Here is a 22,888-nt window from a genome sequence, read left to right as displayed (position 1 = left end):
CTCTGATCAAGAAAACAACTCCAAGCACACAAGTAAGGGGAGAAACTCAGAAATGAGCGGAAACAGGGTTTTATCTGGAGAAGTAAAGCGCCAACTCCTTAAGGAATTTTGATATCTGTAGAGGGTAGGGAGCCCGTGGGGAGAAAGCTACCCGCTTGGTGGGTTCCCAGGCAGGTGGCAAGACCTCAGAAGAAGCACCTGGGCAATGGGGCATGCGTTCCTTCCTCCTGCAAAAATCCCCACAGCCCTCACATAACACAGAAGCAGGGAACTGCAAGACTCTACAGATTTAGAAGTCATGGTGGCTTAAGAACTGTTCTCCTGGTAGCCATCAGACCAGAGAGCCTCCTTCCAGTCTCCAGACACAGGGCAGCCTCTTGGATGAGGAGCCACGTTGAGAAGAGAGACACTCACACTGAGGTTAAATTTCCCAGCAGCCCACAGGAGTGGAAATGCAAAGTAGGTGTCAGATTCATATAAAAAATACACTTATTTGCTCCCTCCTGTCTGGCTTTCTAATCTGAGATCTATTCCCTGCCTTACCTTCACTGACGCATCTCATACTGAATGTTTCTGGGGAAGCTTCTAAGGTTTATAGACTATCGTTGTGGAGTATGTTGAATATTCTCCCAATGCCATGTGGTCTTAAAATTAAGACATAATCAGAAGTAATGTTTAATTGATGTATAAGTATATACAATGGTGTGGGCTTATCTTTTTAAAGGACAAGAGAGATGCTGAAAATAGCTTTCTCTGAGACTTGTATAAAGGTCTGCATCCCTGGGAGGGGCATCGAGGAAAACTCGGTGAGCATCGAGGAAAACTCGGTGACGTGTGGGGATGCTGTCCATCTCAGGCACGTGGGGCGGCCAGAGGGAACCACAGCAGGTTACCAGAGGTGTCCCCACTGACAGGCAACATGTCAAAAGGTGGGGAAAGCGATCTTTAATGAACTACATCTTTCCCTTGGGATTAACGTGGAAGCCAAAAAAAAGCAAAAGTGAATTTGCAGGAATTATAAAAAGTTCCTACTGTATGGATATTATATATCCTAGAGAAATGTGTGAAAGATATATTTTTAATTTATATTAAAAGAGGAACTTGTATTATAAGAAGAGAAGCATTTGTAATGATGGCATTTTACAGGATAAGGCAGTGGGATATATTTCCACATTTGCTAAATTTTCAACTAGCTCCAAGTAGAAATTTAAGGATAAGGTTTACCAGACTTGTGCACATAGGATATTTTTTCTTCAAAATAAAAATAATAATACTTAATTAATACAGCTGTGCCAATCTTTAGTTTTGTAAACACCATTTGAGATTCTTGTCACTGGGTTATCTTTTTAAAGTAAGAACATTACCAACCACAGGAAAGCGAGAACACACCTGTGAACAGCTAATACAATATAATTTTGAAGTAAGATTCTTACTATTTTATATTTTTAAAAAAGTATAAGAATGCATTTTTAAAGCTATTCTATGTCATAAAAAAAAAAACCAACATCCTCAGACCAGTTTTTTTTAACCAGAAGTAAGTAGAAATGTCTGTATTATATAAATAAACATTGGACACATTTAATATATCTTAATCTTATTTCAGGGGATCATAATTTTTTTATTGTTATTTTTAGGGAAATCTGCTATTCTCAACAGTGTTTTCGGGCAGTTTGGCATATGCCAAATTCCTCCAGGTAATGTATTATTCCATATAGACACAAAATGAAGAATGATTTATATTTCTTCCAAAATATATTTTTGATTTCTTCTTTTTGGCATCCATCTCAACCCCAAGGAAAGGGTCAATTTCCTTAAAGTTTTTTTTCTCCAAGTTTTGACATTTTCCAGTTAGTAGGGATATACAAATTCATATATATCCAGGACATTTTTTTCAAGAGACAGACCATTAGTATTGCTTAGTACACAGTATGAACTGAATTTGTATTTGTTGAAGGAAGGAATAAATGAACAATTTATAAATCATAGATTCATGGAGTTGAAAGAGGAGATCATTCTGTTCAATCTTCTGCTGGAAAGGGGAAAGGCCACCTCAATGCTCCTGATGGTTGGTCCTAGAGCTCGAAGGTAGGAACAAGATCCTTTAATGCATCTTTCAGTGGAACAAAAAACGTAGCATGTTTTGTCTTAATCTACTTACTTATTCTCCTAAAGTTTATTACTCAGAGATGTCTCACTGAAAAAGTATGGCAAATAAAGAAAACAAAACAAAACTTTGCCGTATGAGCATTCTTACCCTAGGAGAGAATAGTGCATAGTGGTATAAAATATATGTGCCTGTGAGTGGGAGAGCATGCACAGTCAGCAAACCAATAATTTACCATAACAATGTTTGCAAATAAATGACGTTGCACAGTACCTGTGTTTGTAGAGGTAAAATGCAAACCCTGATAAAATTAGAGCAAAGAATGGAACCAGAATGGCAGCCGCGACAGACCCGCTGCTAGTGCCGTGGGAATGATTTGAAGAATCTTGACCAGAGCTTAAGGGATCTGGAAAAGAAGAAGAATGTTTAATTTGCAGTTGCTGCACTTATGCTTAAACAAAGGTAAAGTTATGATAAATTTTATAAATGAATATAAATTATACAAGAAGCAGAGGAAGTTGTAATTCCAGAGAGAACTAACTGATAGTCTTTTCAAAAGATTTTACTTACTGACATTCAATGATACCATGAAGGGGCCTCATGTTTCCAGCGTAAGAAAGGCAAAGGGCACTCTACATTCTGACTTTTGCTTATAGTTATAGATATTTGCATTTGTGTAAAAATTAACTGAAAGTATCTATATGGCTTTATCTACATACAGAGATGGGTAGTATTTGCTGTTTTCTCCTGTCCTAAGGAGCAGAATCAGCAAAACGTCACCGAAATTGCATAAATATCCCAGATCTCTATATAAATGGCATTATATTCTCCATATGTGAATATATTAGTATAATCTACTTTTATTTGAGGTAGATTCCAAAATTCCTTACACAGTTTAGAAATACTCAAAAGAAGAAAGCACCTAAGTGCTATAATGAAAGTTTCTATAAGGACACAAAAGAATGGTAAAACGTGATTTCTGTTCCTTAGAAAGGAAGATTGATCTAAACATCTAACACTGCAAAGACTATATAATCATTAGCTCTTTAATTCATATCTACAGTGGCAAACATATGCAGGACATTGAGAGAGATGCAAACATACAGAAGCTTGTTCTTGAAGAGTTTACTTATGAAATACGATTTAGAAATGTATTTGGCTTAATTGCATGGATTCACTCAATGCACATGTGTAATGAATTATGATTGGGGTCATCTGAACGTAGCAGAATTATTTTAAAAAGATGACCTGGTTTTAGAAGTAGATTTCTTGAATTTATGGGACATTAAATAGAAAGAAATCTTGATTCACTTTTTTTTACAAACAATAAATGCAAACAAAAAATATTTAAAAACACTTGAATATCTTTTTAAATAAAAATTCTTGAATTTTCACATACAAACTTAACATCATTTTCATTTGCTTCAATAGATGCAGGATTATGCTACTTTCTACCATGTTAAGATCTAATAGGAACGTATTTTATCCTTGATGCTGGCTTTTTGTAACATAATCATATCTTTTTGAGGTTCTTCCATATTGACGCATATGAGTCAGATTTAATTTTTCATTGTCAAAAGCAGTCACCACCTACGATGCAAGGGGAAGTGCCTAATACTGTTCCCTCTAATCTCAGCATTCAGGTGATGTGCATGTTAGCAGAGTTAAGTCAACTGGATGCTCCCTATCTGGGCCCTGAACTTCGAGTGAGTGATGCAAAGCATCCTGAGATGGTTTAGAACTGATTCTCATGGCTGTGGTGGTGCCTAGAACCCTAGTGGGAACACCAGATGCCCCTGGTGGTGATTCCAGGAACAGCAGGCAGAGTGTGGGCGTCGGTGGAGCAGCAGTAACACCCAGCCACCAGGCACGGCACTGTGTGACAGGGAGAACCTCGGTACAGGGCTCAGATGGCACCAACCCCACAGGTTTGTTGTGAGAATTAAAACCCCAGGACGTCGCAGCTACTTAGAACAGTGTCTGGCACCTAGCAGAAGTTCATGAGGACCTATATTTCCTGGAATATAAGTTCTATCATGCCAGGCTAGTTTTTCGGCTGGTTCTCCTCTTGAAGTCCCAGTGCCTACAATAGAGCCTAGAAGACAATATGTGCTCGATATCTGTTTTTGAAATGAAAAAGTCTTGCTGTCTTTGTAGGATTTCAGCACCCACTGGTTTCCCTTAAGTTACAATACCTCATTCTCGAGGTTTCCATAATTCTGTGAGTCTTTTGGCCTCATTCTAACACGTTTGTATTCTGCTTAAATTAAGTTCTGCAAACAGAACTTTTGGACATAATAGATATTAGACTTTTAATCAATAAAATCCTGGAAAATCCACATGCCACAAGAGACGTCACATCCTAACACAGAGCAACATGAAAGAAAGTCCTTGTGAATTAAACAACCAACCTTACTCTGAAATCATTATGCTTTCAGGAGCTCCTAGTTAATTTCAGTTATTTACCCTTATTTTAATGATTTAAAGGATAATACATGCACATGATATTAATTAAAATGGCATACAAAGATATGAAAATAAATAATATAAAGGACAATGGAAATAAAGGCTTACTTCCTCTTTGTGGTTGTTGGGTTTTTGGGGTTTTTATTTTTTGAGTGTCCTTCCAGCAATATACTATATATATATTTGTTTCTTTTATTACTTTTCTAAAAAATGCAAATACTGTGTACATATTTTGTATTTGGCTTTTTAAACTTAAAACTATATGTTTTTGAGGTTCTTCCATCAGAAGATATGAATCAGATTTAAATTTTTTAGGTATATAGAATTCTTTTAGTTTTGTTTTCTTTTGGTTTGTTTTGGTTTGGTTTGGTTTTTCTGAGGAAGATTAGCCCTGAGCTGACATCTGCTGTCAATCCTCCTATTTTTGCTGAGGAAGACTGGCCCTGAGCTAACATCTGTGCCCATCTTCCTCTGCTTTATATGTGGGATGCCTACCACAGCATGGCTTGACAAGCAGTGCCATGTCCGCACCTGGGATCTGAACCGGCGAACCCCAGGCCACCAAAACAGAACATGCAAACTTAACCACTGCACCACCAGGTCGGCCCCTATGGAATTCTTTTAATTGGATATGTCAGAATTTATTTAGCCAGTCTTCTTTTGAAGAAGTTTTAGGCCATTCTAGTCTTTTTTCTAAAATGCTGCAATGAAACTCTTTTTCTACAGCTATACATCAGTAGGAGCCTAAATACACAGGATGATTTCTCACAAGTAGAATCATTGCCTAACAGAATTTGTAACTTTTAGTATTATATAGTTGTATAACATCTACTTATATTATTTAGTTTATTATAATAATTATATTATATCATAAATATTATTTATAATATTTAGTTGTACAATATCTAACTGCCACCTCCTGTCCCTCCATTTCCCACCCCTCCCTCCTCCCATTCTGCCTCCTCTTCATATTATCATGACTGCTACTGCTGCTCCTCAGATAAATCGAAGACTGTATGTAGTAGTTTTCTCATATCTTTACTTAAGAATGAGGATGAGGACCTTTGCACATGTTACAAGGTAGGCCATTCAATTTCTTCAAAGAGCGTTATTGAAAGAAATTCACATGCTATAGAATTTACCCATTTAAAGCATACATACAATTCAAGGGTTTTTTGATGTTCACATGGTGTTGGCATCATCACCATAATCTAAGGTGAGAAGGTTGTTGTCTCCCTACAATAAACCCAGTATCCCTTAGCAGTCAGTCCCCATCCTCCGCTCCCCCAACCTCCTCCTCTGGGCAACCACTAATCTACTTTGTGTCTACATAGATTTACCTGTTTTGGACATTTCATATCAATAAAATCATAAGTATGTGTTTTTTTGTGAATGGCTTCTCTTACTTAGCATAGTGTTTTCAAGATAACATTCCATTGTATGGATGTACATTTTGTTTATCCATTCATTAGTTGATGGACATTTGGGTTGTTTCCACATTTAGGCTATTAGTAATACTGCTAGAAGCATTCGTGTACAAATTTCTATGTGAATATAAGTTTTCAGTCCTGTTGGCTATACACGTAGGAGTGCAATTGCTGGATCTTATGGTAACTCTATGTTTAACTATTTGATGAACAGCCAGACTGTCTTCCACAGGAGCTGTGTCATTTTCACATTCCATCAGCCGAGTATGAGAGTTCCAATTTCTCCACATCTTTGCCACCACTTGTCGTCTTCACAACCATAGCTTTCCTAGTAGATGTGCAGTGGTGTCTCTTGTGGTTTTGATTTGCATTTCACTAATGACTAATGACGTTGAGCATCATTACATGTGCTTATTGATCATTTGTATATCTCTAGAGAAGTATCTATTCAAATCCTTTGCCAATTTTTTAGTTAGGTTATTTGTCTCTGTATTATTGAGCCATACGAGCCCTTTATATATTCTGGACACGAGTCCCTTATCAGGTACATGACTTGCATATATTTTCTCCTATTCTGTTTCTGTATGTATGGGGGAAATTTTAATTTTAATTAAAAATTTGTAAAGTTTTATTTTTATTTTATTGAAAATTTTGACTTCAATTTTAATGGGGAAACCAATTCATTGTTCAGTTTCTTACACAAGTTTCTACATTAGAGTTGTCTTTCAGACTGACTTGGTTTAGTAGCCATTTAATGATAATCACTTTTTTTCCAGTTTATCTGTTGACAAAATACAATTTAGCCATAACTCTCAAATGAATGGTTGTTATTAAAGCATTACTTAAACATAGACTTTTCCAATTAGTTCAATGGGAGACTTGCTTGTGATTCAAATTGTTTTGTGAGGCAAATTGTTTTCCCTGACAGTGAGCTCATCATCACATGGGAATAAAGATTACTGGTTAAGGCAAGGTGTTATTTTGCTACATTAAAAAGAAATGGGGTAATGCAGAGGGAATTTGCAACAGCAAACTGATCGTTCAGGTCAGGTGCACTGGATGAGTAAACTCAGACATCCACAGAGGATCTGGACAGCTCACTGGGGTGTCCTTAAATGAAATTACTAGAGCGTGTGCCACAGGGAGAAAGGAGGACAAATAACTGCAGGGTTTGGCTTAGAGCAAGAGAAAACTTGAACCATCATTAGTGTTGGTCTAATGCATTTATTCTACTTCATTACCTCAAAATACTATAACCCAATTTAAAATATCATCTCAGCCATTGCTGACATTATAATTTGAAGCTCTTCTATTTAAAACTACTGAGTTTGGGATGGTGGAATTAGAATATTTTATGACTAATTATCCTTTTGATTAAGTTTTTTTTTGTTTTAACTTTGATACGATACAGGTTGGCATACATTTCTTGTGGAATCCCTCAGTATTTTGATAAAAGTCTCATGAAATGAGTTTATCCGTGATAATCTTCTCAAAATATTACACTCTTGTGCCTCTGGAAGGCAGCCGTGGTGTTGAAGTCTATATGACAATATTCTTCTTTATAAAATTAATACGTTAATAGAATTCTACAAGTAAGGTACAAAGTGGTTTAGACTATTCAGGAGAAATTCGGTGCTAATCTCTTACAAAAATGCATTTTCTCCTCTGTGTTGGTAGCAACAACTATAGTAATGACTTTTGTGTGAAAAGAGCTTAGCACGCAGAAGGCTAATGCTTACATTGTCTCTTAATCTTCCTGACAACCAGAACTGACTTCTCTCCTGAGTTTTCAGAAGAAGAAACAGGCTCAAGAGCATTGTCACTCATCCTAGATTACAAAACTGACAAGTGCGTAAGGTAAGATTCAAATCTAGTGTTTTTTCACATATATTTTCCTGTTCTAACTACTAAGGTAAAAATCAAGTCGTGGAGAAAGACATAAATAAGGAAGAAGGGCCTGTCTGCCTGCCTGTCTGTCTGTCTACAGGAAACTTTTTTTTGTCATATCTAAGTCATGAACATCTTTCCACGTCAATATATAGTCCTCATTCCCTTAACGAAGAAACTGAATGACACTCTTTTCTATTTAATGTAACACATTGCATAAAATTATTTAAGCAATTCCTTTGTGATAGATGTGTAAGATATACAGGTTATTTCTACTGTCAACTATTAAAGCCTGGCCTGCTTTAAACACACCTGAAGATGCAAAGAACACTTTTCACACTTGTCTGATTAAAAATTCTAGAGATAGAATTGGTGGATGAAAAAGTATTGCCAAATTGTACATATCTATTCATATATCCACCAAAATTCAACACCTGAATGCCTATTTCTACTGCCCACTCAGAATCATTTTTTTAAAACTTTGCCATTCTGATAACTAAAAATGATCTTTGTGGCCATAATATACGTTTTTGAAGTTGAAGACCTTTTCATGGTTTGTTGGCCAATTCTAATTACTCTTACTTAATGATTTTCTTAGGATAATGTAGTTTGTTTCTTTTTTAACTGAGTTTTGCCTTTGCTTTTTTCTCCCTTATTTTTAATATGTCTTTATATAGTAAGAATACTAATCTCATGTCTGGCATATTTATTGCACTTTTTCCAGCTTTGTTTATTTTGTTGTTCAGAGGAATTTTTTTCCCATTCATCTGTAAATATGTTAGTCTCTCCAATATGTTTGTTCATGTTTCTTTCAGAGTCCTGACCTTTTCATTACTTCTCAGCATAATCATTTGAAGGCCAAACGGATATTTGCTTAAAAAAATATCCTAAGTGCAGTTTACCTTGCCTTTCAAGCTTGAATTTTCCGAAGTCTTTTCCATGTATATCACCTTGGAAAGTAAATCCTCCTCTTTCAAGTCCTGACGATACCTAACATGCACAAAAAGGAAGGTAAACGCATACAAAGGATTAATAGTAATCTGTTCTTTTATTATAGTATAATTGTATTTCTTATATTTAAATATTATAGGCTAAATAGTTTATTTTTGTCTTTCCTTTCAGTGACACATTTATGGTTAAAGATTGGAAAATACAAAGGTGAACCTGAACAAACATAAATTCTCACAATCTCATTTTGATCTTGAAACAGGCAGTACATTTTACAATGTCTTCATAGGTTCGCTATCATTTGCCAAGGGGGATAAATATATGCATTAATACATAACCTACATTATGTAAGACTCACTTTGTGTCATGACTATTGGCCGGTGCACTTCATGTAAGGCTGTACATCGTTAAGTCAGATAATGAATGAGAATCCAAACAAATGGTTAACTTGCAAAGAAGGATATGAAGGAGGGCATCTTGAGTCTCTCTGCTTACCTGGGAATGACTATTTTTGAAATTTTTGATAGCTTTGGAAAGATTCGGCCCCACCCTTAGGGTGGAAAGTCGTGTTAACAAGCACAGAACATGGATCTGCGTTCTTGTTTTGTCTCTGCCGTTTACAACCCATGTACCCTTGGCCAATTTATTTCTCCTTTCAGAGATGAGGTTTCTTCACTATGAAATGAAGCAGTAAAATGGCCAAGCTGTTGTGAAGAGGGACGGCTGAGTTTTCCAGGGGCAGACGCAACACAGCTCCTCTCAGAAAGAAACCTCCTCTGCTGCTCCTGCCTCAGTGCAGACAGCAAGGACGAGAAAATCTGTGCTTTGTGACAACCCTCACAAAGTACTTACATAACCATCCAGTCCCCAGTTGTCGTTTTCAAACTTGCTGACAAAAATATCTATGGGACCTTTAATCTGAAAAGCTTTCAGCAGTAAGTGGGCCTCCTCCTTCTTGTAAACACCTGCAAAAAGATGGAAGTCGATTATTCTCACGTTGCAGGAATTCACAAGAGTTAATAATTCAGGCATTCAATCCATTTGATTTGGAATATGGTATAGAGATGATAATATCATAGGTAACAGAAATTATTTTTATTTTTAAATTTCAGCTTCGGCACTTCTTTTTTCCTTAAAATCACTTCCTCTTAAAGTCCTCATCAATTTTGAATGAGTATAATCCACTTCACTAAATTCAACATCTTTATCCCACGGAAATGATGAAAGGAATACACATTCAATTATATTAATTTTTAAAATCTAGCATTTCTTATTCCTATTTTAGTCACTTCTGAGAAGTATGTAGAAAAAGGAGACCATAACCCTAACCCTAAATATAGCTCCTTATAAAGATGAATTGCACCCATTAATTTGAAACGAATAGCACAGCGAACGAAGCGTGTTGGACGTATTGTGTGGCCATAGGATCTTGGGAACGAAGTGGTTACACAGTCCTGCCTCGCAGGATTGCTTCATCATGATGCCCGGAGTGGTTAGGATGGGGAACAGACAGGAAATATGCCTGCAGCTACTGCTAGCTCCCTACACAAAGGATATAATAAATGAATAAACAAACAAATATCAAAATATTAACCCATTAGTGATGAACCCTAATGTCTCCTGTGCAGAGAAGACAGGCTCAGAGAGTGCAGCAGTCAATTCCCACTCACTCAGATTAGAGATGCGGAGCTCTAGTATCCCAGGACTCCTCTGCATGGCCGAGCGCACAGAACGGAAGGAACCCATTGTTCAAGTCAACTGACAAGAAGGACCCCTGAAGGCTTTAGTTTGGGCTGATGCCCATTTCCGCCATCAGCAGCTCTGTGTTTTGGGCAATGGGTTTAACCCCTAAAACTCTGAACTTCAGTTTTACGAGTGACAAGTAGAGATCATAAAATATATCTTTATGGGATATTTTTTATGCTGATTAAATAACAGCATCCAGCAGAATCTGTGCCCTAGCTGGCACTCCACAATGTTAGCGTCCCTTCCTCCGTGGGGAATCAGAATTCACATGCCAAGAAGTCTCCATATGTCCACCGAGACTCAGCTGGAATGACACTTGATCCAAACACTTTCCCGTCTAGACCAGAGACTTCCCAACACTGATCTACGGACATCAGCCGCATCAAAATCATACTGGAGCGTTTTCTTTGGGGAAAAAAAATAGATCATCCAATGCAGTTGGGTGAGACTGGGGAATTTGAATATTTAAAAAGTTCCTCTGCTTATTCTGATCCATGACCAGATGGCAGCACTTGGTCTAAACCATTTACACACTCACAGGTTCAAGATGCAGAGCGACGTGTGGGCCCCCAGACCATGAATTCCTAAGTATGTACTTGTTAAAAATCTATGAGCATGGATGATTCTGCTTCTCCTAAATCCAGGCTGTGTGTACTATTTTCAGATGTTTTCTCACAAAGAAGTAGGAAAGTGGATGTGAGGAATGGCAGAAAATCTTGACCCGTTATCATAGTTTCTAAAGATCAAGCATGTGGCAGTCTAGCGACTGCGGAGAAAGTGGGTGCCATCTGGGGGCCTCTGGGTGTTCAGAAGCAGGCTGGCCTTGCGGATGACTTAGGGAGAGTCACAAGCCTTTAGGAGTTGGTCTATAGAAAAATACCTTGTTGTCAGAAGTGAGTTTTCTTTTTTATCATTTATTGGTTTTTTTGTCTCCATAAAACACATTGGTCATTCAGCATTTAAATATCTGACTTCATTAGAAACCATTTTAACACCTTTTCTCCTTCCTGCCATAAAAATACAGTAGGTAGGGGCCAGCCCAGTGGCGCAGCGGTTAAGTGCGTATGTTCTGTTTCTTGGCGGCCCGGGGTCCACCGGTTCGGATCCCCGGTGCAGACAGGGCACTTCTTAGCAAAAGCCATGCTGTGGTAGGCATCCCACATATAAAGTAGAGGAAGATGGCCATGGGTGTTAGCTCAGGGCCACTCTTCCTCAGAAAAAAGAGGAGGATTAGCAGTAGTTAGCTCAAGGCTAATCTTCCTCAAAAAAAAAAAAAAAGAGAAAAATACGGCAGGTAACTTGCCTTAAAAAACAAACCCCAGCTATGAACAAGCATCCTGGTTTCCTCTCATTAACACGTAGCTCAGTTTACAGCATTCTGTAAGTCAGTAAGACAGCAGGCTGAAGACTGCGGACCACATGATCTTCCCCTTAAAAGTGCTAATAGCTATGGAATCTGCTCTCTCTACCGCTCCTCTCCATATCCTAACACGCACAAAGTGAGGGCCGCCTGATGGCCAAGTGGTTAAGTTCGTGTGCTCCAATTCAGCAGCCCACGGGTTCGCCAGTTTGGATCCTGGGCACGGATCTAGCACCGCTCATCAAGCCATACTGAGGTGGCATCCCACATGCCGCAACTAGAAGGACCCACAACTAAAATACACAACTGTGTACTGGGAGGCTTTGGAGAGAAGGGAAAAAAATAGAGGAAGATGGGCATGGATGTTAGCTCAGGGCAAATCTTCCTCAGCAAAAAGAGGAGGATTGGTGGTAGATGTTAGCTCAGGGCTAATCTTCCCCCCCCCAAAAAATAATAATATATGTAAAAAGATAAATAAAAATTTTTAAAAAGACACTACATTTAAGCATGAAGGGATTCAGTGTCTTACTGAGTGTGGGCTCAAGATTCTGTTTGTTGAAATTCTGATGCTGAGTTCAAATTCTACCTCTTCCATGTTCCCTTAGGAAGGCTACTCTTGGGTGTGTCTGTCGGTCTGTCTCTCTCCTTTCTCTCTCTTTTTAATAGATAAAAATGTGTTCAATAAGAATACTTACATCATAGGATTGATGTAAGGATAAAAAAACGTGATATATGTGTAGTACTGAGTGTCTGGCATAGAAATCAGAACTGTTGTTAGTCTGTTAATTCTGGAACGAGAAAAGAACTCGAAAGGAGCAATGAGTTAGAAAACCAGATATTGAAAGAATGAAGTTTGGAGACGTGCATATCTGGATATAAATCTTACATCTTTGACTTAATATGGGCATAATTTTGAGCAAATTCATTCACTTTTCTGTACGAGTTTTGTAATCTTTAAAATGGGCAAGTAATACCAACCTGCCATGGATATTGAGATGATCCAGCAAGATGTAGTTTATGCAAAGCCAACGTAATATTAATAAGTACTTAATAAACGTTGGCTCCCTCCTCTGTGATAACATATACGCATTTAGTAAAACTTCCAGGGCCCACCTGTCAATCTCAGCTCCACCTGAGAGGTCTCGGTGAAGGTCGCGTTCACCTGGCTGCTTGTCGCGTTGAACCAGTCCACGGTGAGAGTTGCTGGTTGCCTTTTCCCTAAATATTCATAATATCCCTTCCACACCGAACTGATGAAAAAGACATCTGAAGGAACTGTGGGGGGAAAAACAGATGAATGTTAGCATACGCAGAAAAATTAAATGTAGGTATTTTAAAACAGAGAGGGTGTAATACTGCTCAGTGAGACATCACAAATAATGACAATGAAGACAAAGATGATCGATTCCAGTGTCCCCTCCTAGCATGTGTAAACATCAATGAAACGAGGAGGGAGATTATTGTAAGATGCAAATATACATTTGTTACTTTGTTGGAGAAATACTTTAGATGACAAAGCATACCTGTTTTAACAGACCTACCAAGGCCAGAGGGTATGGGTAATTGGTACTACTAATATTGGGTTAGATTTGATTGTGCTTAATGAGAAATATATTAAACTGATCCAGGAAATCACTACTGATATTTCATTTAATATCCAAGTCTACTATTTTTTTTCCTTAGGAAGATTAGCCATGAGCTAACATCTGTTGCTAATCTTCCTCTTTTTTTTTTTGCTTGAGCAATATTAGCCCTGAGCTAACATCTGTGCCAATCTTCCCCCACTTTTTATGTCAGTCGCCGCCACAGCATAGCTGATGAGTGCTGTAGGTCCTTGCCTGGAATCTGAACTTGAGAACCCAGCCTCCTGAAGTAGAGTGCATTGAACTTAACCACTATGCCACAGGGCCAGCCCACAAGTCTACTCTTCAAAAGACTTGGAAGGCTCAGAAGAACTGATACAGATCATCTGTCAGGAAACTCCTGCCCTCAAAAAGCTTGCATTTCAATGCGCCACTTTGACTAGACACACCCAGCGTATGAAGACCAAGGTGTTTTATTTCTTGAGGTCTTTATTTTGTAAGTAGAGCCAGTGCATGCTCTTCTACTCTACTTTAATCTCCTTGGAAAAAATATTCCAGTATGGGCAAGAAAGTTGGATTCAATGATGTCAAATATCATACACATATGCCTGCCATATATATGACATTATATATCCTTCTATCTTTTATTTAAATTTAGAAATAAAAGGCATAAAGTCTTTTTAAAACATTAAAATTCATCTGGCACAAGAATACTTAGATTATTAAGGTATCCTCTCTTGTTTTCACTGGTTGTAAAAAAATTAAACTTATTTTTCACATTTCTGTTAATAAACATGTATAATACCCTGCCATTTTCACAATATTAATATAAAATGTTATAGGATAACTGATGTAAATCTACACCAATGATTCCACTAAGTTTCTCTTTGCCTTTTGCCTCCTGAGGTGCCTAAATGTTTAAGTGGACAAGATCCACTGTAAGTAGAATTGGTGGGAACATATTGCTTGACTTGCTGGGTACAAATAAAGATGCATTTTTCTCTACAGATATTTTTTAGCAAATCCAGTTATAACAACAGATGATGAGGGCATGGATATTGTGTCTGGGTTCATGCTTCTCTTTTCAGTCCAATTGGCTGTTTTCCTGTCTTTCTAGACAGGCTACACCTACAAAATACATCCTAGCAACACAAGAGTTAAAGAACAGAATGTAATCACTTCCTATAGCTTTGAATGGACCCAACTTCGTAATAACAATCATTTTAAAAATTAAATAAGTTTAGGGGCTGGCTCGGTGGTGTAGTGGTTAAGTTTGCATGCTCCACTTTGGCGGCCTGGGTTTCACGGGTACAGATCCTAGGCGCGGACCTACACATCACTCACCAAGTGATACTGTGGTGGAGGTCCATATACAAAAAATAGAGGAGGATTGGCACAGATGTTAGCTCAGCGACAATCTTCCTCACATACACAAAAATTAAACAAGTTTAAAACCGAGATAAGACAGACATCTAACACATTTGCTTATTGATAACTGACATGAAATCCTTCTACCAGTCCATCAGCAGCATCACAGAGGCCCAGTTTTAATTCATAAGCTCAAAATGAATTTATTTTCCTGACTAAAATTAATGGCTTTTAAAATAATATTGACTGTTTCCCCTAATTAGAATTTACACACTCAGCTGAGCTGTTAATGCACTTGATCAAGCCATTTACTTAAGCTACTCTTGTTGGCATGTCGCAGTAATGGGGCACGCCTGACTGGGTCCAGTAAGGCATGACCAGTGTCTTAGAAGTGGCTTGTTTGTATGTGCATCTGACCATCAGTGCTGCGGTAAGATGCTCTTTTCGAGTCCTTGTCATTTGACTTGCTGCTGGTAGTTTGCAATGTAACGGAACAAAAGTCGAGGTGTGTTAGAATGTGCCACCCTGATAAAGAACCGCGTTTAATTATCACTTCCCTTCAGAGAGAATGAGATAACGTTACTTCAAAAAAAAAGTGTGCAGCTATTTTAACATCTGGAACAAAAAGTAAGCAAACAAAAACAGAGCAAGCACACCACCATCACAACAACAGATTGCGTTTCCTTCCATTGAAGAAAATGTTGCCTGGATAAAGAGTATCGATTTCTGTATTTAATTTGTAAATAGCATTGAAATAGAGTAGTCTAGAAAGACTTCTTTTTAAAAAAGGGAGTTTTTATGCTTCACGGTCTACACTGGAGAAATTCCTTTAATCACGTGGGACCTTTTGCCTCATATAAGAATTAAATGTGTCACACAGCACTGGGCCTCAACAGTAGCATTACTGGTACTCTTTCCACATTTGATTCTGGAGAAGAGCTTTATGTCTAAGAAGCCAGTGGTTAAAACTCAAATAAGGCAAACACTAGGAAGGTGGCCTTATATATTTACGAAGGAAAAAAAGCTTGACTTAAAATATAATTTGGGGACACACTGTATTATTTAACTATTCACTGAATTTATAACATGGATAGAATACACCAGAAGATTTGGGGTGATGAACACCTTCCTTCAGAACCAGCACTGCAATCTTTCCGATTTGCTATATCATGCACTTAGCAAGGTACCATGTAGAACAAAAAGCAATAATTAACCTTTTAAGAGGCAGAGGAAGCCTGAATTATGAAAATACTTGGGAAAAAAATGGAGCTCTCCATTTGAACTGCTCAAATTAAGAGTTCATGCTGTCATATCACCTCATTTATTTTAGCTTCCTCATTTAAAAGAAAGAATTGCAACCCTCTTTATAAGGCTCTCCATTATATCACATCCTTTTATCAATGTTTTATATCCATTTCTGCCGGCACAATGCCTAAGGCACCTTTCAATGAGACAGTGAGTGATGATGCCAAAGGTTTTCCTTTGAAGTAAAGTGTTGTTATTCCATTCACAAACCACTGCTAGGAAAGAAATAGAAATCTGCATAGGCTTGGTGTTTTAAATAATTGAAACATTAATTTGCTTATGGACTAATGGAATCAGAAATTTATGTGTTAAAATTTGTTTCACTGTACACAGTATTGTGGGGAACAAGTCACTTCATTTGACTTAAATCTGTAACTGTTCTGGTATACAAACCTGGAGTTTTAGTAACTGTTTCATTAACTTCTCTCACTCCTTTACCTACAAGTAAAAAGACAAATTATCATTTTCAAAAACAGTTATTTTTGAATAAGTTTGAAAAAATGTCAAATTGAAGCAATTTTCCTTCCTCCAGATTTCCTGAATGTACAAAATATAAATCTCTTATACCTATCCATTGTAAACCCATATATTCACAGCAGAATAGCCATTGTGTGTGTGGGAAAATTGAGTTTAATGGTGAACATCAAGGCAGAGCTAACGTGTGCTACAACAGAGAGCCTTGCAAAGGAGGTGGTTTATACCCAGGGTCTGACTCCTGTTTGGGACACGCTGCCCCCAACTGGAAGGTAATATACAGAATAACTAAGATGTCATAACCTCTCTCAATTTTCTACGTCTCCACCCAAATCAAGGAACCTACAAGTTCATACTGAATAACAGCAAATTATTTCCCTTGAAGAATGTTTAATTTGGTCTATCAAATTAGATTTAACTCATAACCTCTTAGCTTTTGTAGTTTGTATCAAACTACCATCTTTTAAAGTTTGCATTCTTCTATTTCTGACAGACAAGGGCAAGGAAAACATACGTATCTTAAGAATCCCTAACTTGAGAACTATGAATAGACTCCAGGAAACTAGACCCAAAGTCAAGGTTTCATCACACTTCCTAATTCTTGTTTATGCTGTTCAGCACTCACGTATATAGTCCGTGTTTGGCGGGAATCTGAAAGGTTAGCTATCATCAAATCCGACCCAGAGTTATGACTCTCATTTGTAAACACACAAATTTGTGAGTAATTAATGCATCAGTTCCACATTAATTGTTTGTGTAATTTCAAAAAGTAGAACCAATTTCAAGAATACATAAACATATATTCCACCACCAAACAGCTTGTGGTCTTAAAAAGAACAAAGTTTAATTTATAGATTCACCAACACTTAGTGTTATTGGCCCGTTGACATTTTAAAAAATACATTTTCCAAAAACATATTGTGTGCTACTTTCCTTTTAACTCATAATATGTTTCTTCAACCAAGTAGCTTTTCTTTTTGAGTTAAAATGAGACTAACAAATAATAAAATCTATACATCTATTCAGCGTGTGCCTCCACTGTATCAGACACTTATTACACACGTTCACACACACACGGCTCACACACATTAAGCACAGATTTGGTCGGGCTGACTGACATCACTTCGTGAGGGTATTTACTCGTGTATCTTAAGCCTGGGCGCTAGCCTGGTGGGGAGTTGGTGCTGGTCTGTGCTCTGCAGGAATGTGTTTGCACCTCCTCCTCAGTGACTTACTTTTACAGACAGGTGATTTCCCTGTCCACTTCATATCTGCTTTACACGTCCTGTGCTCAGACCCGCCCGCGAGGAAGAATCCTGGATGGCAAGTGTACACTAAGGTGTAACCGAAGGTAGGAAGATCAATGGCTCTCACGTCCGCGTGGGCTGGCGTTTCTGGCTGTCTGCAGGCGTGCGCTGAAACAGTATTGATTCCATTAGGAAACACTGAAACTTTGTTCATGACAGAGTTAGCATATGTATCTAGAGAAATAAAGAAAGGCAGCCCAAATTTGGAAATGGCTATAAAGTTAGTTTACAATTTAAAATTGTGAATACAGTAGCTTTAAATATCACCAGTATTCCAGTCTGTGCAACTTACAACATAACGGACGTGTGGCATTTGCCAGCTCTCTCTGCGCTTCTCCCTCCCTCTCCTCCTCCTCCTCCTCCTTCCTCTCTTTACCCCACTCATCCATATACACGTGTACCGCTCCCTCACCACATATGTGTCTGTGTGTGTGTAACTAATTATATCTAGAAATTTAGGATAGAAATCACAGCTTTGAAATAAACAGATCACTACTGATAGACTATTAAGGTAAATAAAGTGCTAAATCTCCTTAAAGGAGCAGTCTTATAAACTAAACACATACAGATTGACACATATTTAGAAATATGTATTGATTTTCATCTGGTGGCAATTAGCAAATTTACTGTTCATTTAAATGAATAATTAATTTTGGTAAAAATCTGACGTGTGTTTAGAAACAATCGAAATAGTACAGATTCTTTTTCCTTTAAAAATATAATTTAGGAGTAAATACGTTTGTAACATTTAGATCTCAAATGACTTTTCATTCTTTATAAAGTTCACACATATGTCTTAAGTAAAGGACTTGGCAGATTATTATAAAGTAAGTTTTCAATATTAAAATTGTGAATGCAATTGTTTTAAATATTGTAATATTTTATACTTCAGCAAACTTTCAACACAATGAAGATCTGATATTAGCAAGTTCCACACACACACACAATATATATTTATTATAATATATTATATATAATATATTTATATGTGTATATATTATATACATATATGCATGTGCATGTGTCTGTACGTAATACCCACATATATAATTTGAATAGAGGTGACAACTTTAAAATAAATACACATCTGATAATACTGATAAATAAATGTACAAAAATCACATCTTATGTACTATTAAAATAATTTTTTATAACATTGTATTATTTTATGTTTAACATAAGAGTGAGATACTATATTTTACTAAATTGATAGAGGATGAAAAATTGACTTACTAATCATTCATACAACATTTCTAATTTTCATGATTAAGTCACAAAATTAAAATTTGATCCTAAGTAATCATTTTAATGATCAATTCATATAGACTTCAAAAATAACATTTTAAATATTTCTATTTATACTCTGACGTGTCAGGCGGCCCAGTTTATCGCCTCTTCAGTGACTTGATGGAAACAGAGTAGAATAATAATAGCATGCACCAGTCAGTCTTCTCTCTGTGAATGGTATCTCCAATGTTACTCACTCACCTTTGTTTTCCAGGAGTTCCTCAGACTTTGGTGTGCCTCAGCACCACCCGGGGCCTGGTTAACGGCAGGCTGCTGCCCTCCTCTTCACTCTCCCACCGCCCTCCGACCCCCAGAGCTCCTGATTCAGAGTGGGGCTCTGGGTCTAGGGCGGGGCTAGAGAATTCATGTTACCGCCAGACCCCCAAGTGATGCTGATGCTTAAAGGGGATTTAAGGGATTAAAAACCATCAAACAGACAAAAATAAAACAGCCCTTCATTATTTCCCTTGCAGGTAAACCCTATCCAGACGTTGGAGAACGAATAGCGGATTTCTGAGCGTGGAGGAAAATCAACTTACGTATGCATTCGGTCTGTATGCCGCTCCATGTCAAATTTGCAAGGCAAGTTCGAGTCGTGGAACCCTGGATGTGGTAACCTTTTCTGCATTTGAAAAACACCATGCTTCCCACCTAGAGAGGAAAGCCAGCATTAGCTTCAGAGGAGAAACAGACATGATCGGTAGAGACTCGTCAGGCTGGAAGGCATGTGCCCGGGCAAGAGTAGACCAGTAATGTCTCACTTTTCTGTCAAGCCCTTGTCTGAATCGACATGTCCCTTTAAACTGCCTGTTAAGACGGTATACACAGTTCAGGTTGCTCAATGCCTGTCAGATCTTAGATTTGGTGAACGCTGATCATTTAAGAGGCAGTTAATTTGGGTATGGAAAGGATGCCTTTTCTCTTTCATCTTAGCTTTGCCTCTCTTTGGTTTGTTATAATTATGTTTTTTCCTCTTCCATTTTTTTGCCACTACTCTCATCTTAAGCAATTGGTATTTATGAGTAAATCTGTTAACACTTTTGGGAATTGTCCGCTTCCTGCTCGATCACAGAATCCTTCAAAACTCAATCTGTTCTTCGGGGGCTTCAAACATATGAACTATTTATTGCTACCTGAGTGTCTGAAACATCTTCCCACCAGCCCTTCACCAAGCTAATCCTCACCTAATTCTCTATGCTTTGCTATACTTGACTTCCTCTGCACATTCTTTCCTGATCTTCCAAGAATGCATCAGATGCCCATGTGTCACTTACTACAATGTACTAGAAGTACCTGTATATTTATCTATTTTCCTAATTTAACTGCAGGTGCCTTGGAGCGGGGATTCCCAGTGGTCAGTAAACATGTTTTTAGAGACTGAGTTAACGGTCATGTACTGAGGGCACCAAAGATCTCCCACGATCACGTATATCCGGAACATGAGACCTGGGGATGGCGGAACAGAAGAGGAAAAGGACTCAGCTCAAAGACAGCTGCTCCAGGCCTGGCAGGCAGCTCTGTGCCCCGCATAGTCCCACTTGAGACCACGTGGTTGGCTAAGGCTTTACTTATGAAGCGCGTAAATGTCCAAGTCAGAGTCCGCCCTGATGCCTGCTCTGAGAACTTAAACCAGCTACTTAATTCCTCCACATGTGTTTCCTCCTCTGGGTCAGTCCCTATCTCCCTCACTGGGATTTTGGGAAGAACAACTACGAGCAAAACATGTGGCAATAGTTGCTACGCCGACTAGTGATGCAGAACGTCAGAAAAGAATAGCTGCTGCTTAGCTCTGGCACCTAAAAGTAGAAGCAGGAATTTATAAAGAAAAAATTCAAATTTCTCCAAACTTCAAATGAATAACTACTTTGAGGTTCAAAGACGGGAAAGGGTTAACCCGTCACCTGGGTTTACAACTATTGTAAACTAACCTGGAGTGTATAAATTTATAGGACATGGCTGCCTGGAGATTGGGACCTAGTCACTTAAACCGTGTAATTAACATAGTGTGACAAAGGGATGTTCCAACCTGAAATGGCTCACTCTGCATGAGTTTCAGCCTACAGTGCAAAAGAAAGCAAACAAAAAGCTAACCTATTACATTCAAGATTCAATGTTTCCTGATGAAGGAGGAAAAAGAAAACCAGTTGGGGAGATTCCTCTGATGGTCTCAGTCATCTCTTTAAAAGATGGCATCTGTTTCTTTAAATTATTAGTAATCTTGCTTTTGGGAAAAATCTATTATTCATGGGAGTGAGGGATTTATCCATGCCTTTTAGTTTCTTAAGATAAATCAGACGAATATGTTGCTGAAAACAATCAACATAAATGTTTACGTAGCATAGGTTATATGTGGGCAAATTAAAAATTGCTGAAAACAAAGGTGATCAAAACTTTGATTTCTCATAGTGAGTTAGTGAGAGCAACGCCCACATAGAATATTTTCCCATATTCCTATATATTTGGCTCTATATATCCATGCCCCAGAAGGATTTACCTGAGGCTTAAGGTCATATTTGAGACCTGATAGGAAATGCATTAGATTTAACCTACTGGGTACCCGTGAGAACTTCCTTTTCAAGTGTAAGACTGCTATCAGGAAGTAGCCAATGTGTGTCAGAGCCAAGAAAATGAGAATATTTAGGTTTCAGAAGAGATAGGGGAAAGCGGCTGAAGAAAAAGACTATTCTAAATTAATGGGATCCCTAATTTGAATGGAGTAGACGTATTTAACTTTGGCTTTCAAAGTCATATAATCAGAGCCCTAAAGTCACTTGATCACTTAAGATGGTTGAAACATTTTATTTCAGGATCCATTAGTTTTCGTTTTTAGGTATTGTGCCAGTATTACTTGACTGTTAATGTACTTTTTATTTAAAAATCCAAATGAACTTTCAAAAGTGATATGGAGTACGCTAATAATCATTCACCTAGTTAGAAGAGATCATATGGAGAAGAGCTGTCATGAAGTAGGCTTAGCCTAAGGGTGGTGGATGCATTTTCTTCTGTGTTTGTCTCTAGAATTTAGTATTATTCGCCCATTACATCAGGTCACTAAACAGGGTCTTTTTTATATGTAGTTATTCAGTGACAAGTCAGTTTGGTTTGAGAACTGCCATGTCAGTTCAGCAGACAAAAAATACAAAATTGTGTGTGCTTTCAAGTATAAACTAATATAGCAATTACTACTGTGCATAGTAAGATACACACAGTTATCTCGATTTTGACAGTTAAAATATCATACAGAAATCCTCTCTGAATGAATTTTATTTGGGCAAATATAACATAAATCAGATATGGTCCATAAAATTATACACATAAGTTTAAGTATCAGTTGCATTTTATAATTACAGAAAAACATAGTAAAATAAAAATGGAATACCTCATATCCTCTTGAGCTATTTTGTATTCCGAAGTGTGGAGTACCAGGGTCTGGGCAGGCGTTATGGGCAGGATCTGAAATTCACAATTAAAAAAAAAAAAAAAACCCGAGAATGCCAGATATGGTTATTAAAGGAATTCCAACATTTTTACTAAAAGGTCTTACAAAATTGAGAAAATTATGTTTTGACAAATGTGGAAGATGTTTTACATGAAAGCTAAAAATTGAATTGCTATTTTCATCTTCT

General features: G+C 37.7%; 1 protein-coding gene across 2 annotated transcripts in view; it reads right to left on the bottom strand.

The window, feature by feature from the left end:
* Positions 1–22,888, bottom strand: part of CSMD1 (CUB and Sushi multiple domains 1) — a 1,833,881-nt gene that overhangs the window by 4,457 nt on the left and 1,806,536 nt on the right. Inside the window, exons 62-69 of one of the 2 annotated variants that reach the window (XM_023630572.2) lie at positions 22,642–22,715; positions 19,802–19,913; positions 17,904–18,083; positions 16,588–16,632; positions 13,052–13,213; positions 9,685–9,797; positions 8,787–8,874; positions 2,378–2,510 (exon numbers count right to left, since the gene is read on the bottom strand). In XM_023630572.2, coding sequence (XP_023486340.1) covers positions 2,378–2,510; positions 8,787–8,874; positions 9,685–9,797; positions 13,052–13,213; positions 16,588–16,632; positions 17,904–18,083; positions 19,802–19,913; positions 22,642–22,715 — 907 coding nt within the window. The remainder of the gene's footprint in view (positions 1–2,377; positions 2,511–8,786; positions 8,875–9,684; positions 9,798–13,051; positions 13,214–16,587; positions 16,633–17,903; positions 18,084–19,801; positions 19,914–22,641; positions 22,716–22,888) is intronic. The other variant, XM_023630573.2, reaches the window with a different exon arrangement.

Source organism: Equus caballus, chromosome 27, assembly GCF_041296265.1.
Source record: "Equus caballus isolate H_3958 breed thoroughbred chromosome 27, TB-T2T, whole genome shotgun sequence".
NCBI classification, from domain to species: domain Eukaryota; kingdom Metazoa; phylum Chordata; class Mammalia; order Perissodactyla; family Equidae; genus Equus; species Equus caballus.
Note: the sequence above shows the minus strand (reverse complement) of the source record. Positions and strands in the feature narration are given on the sequence as shown.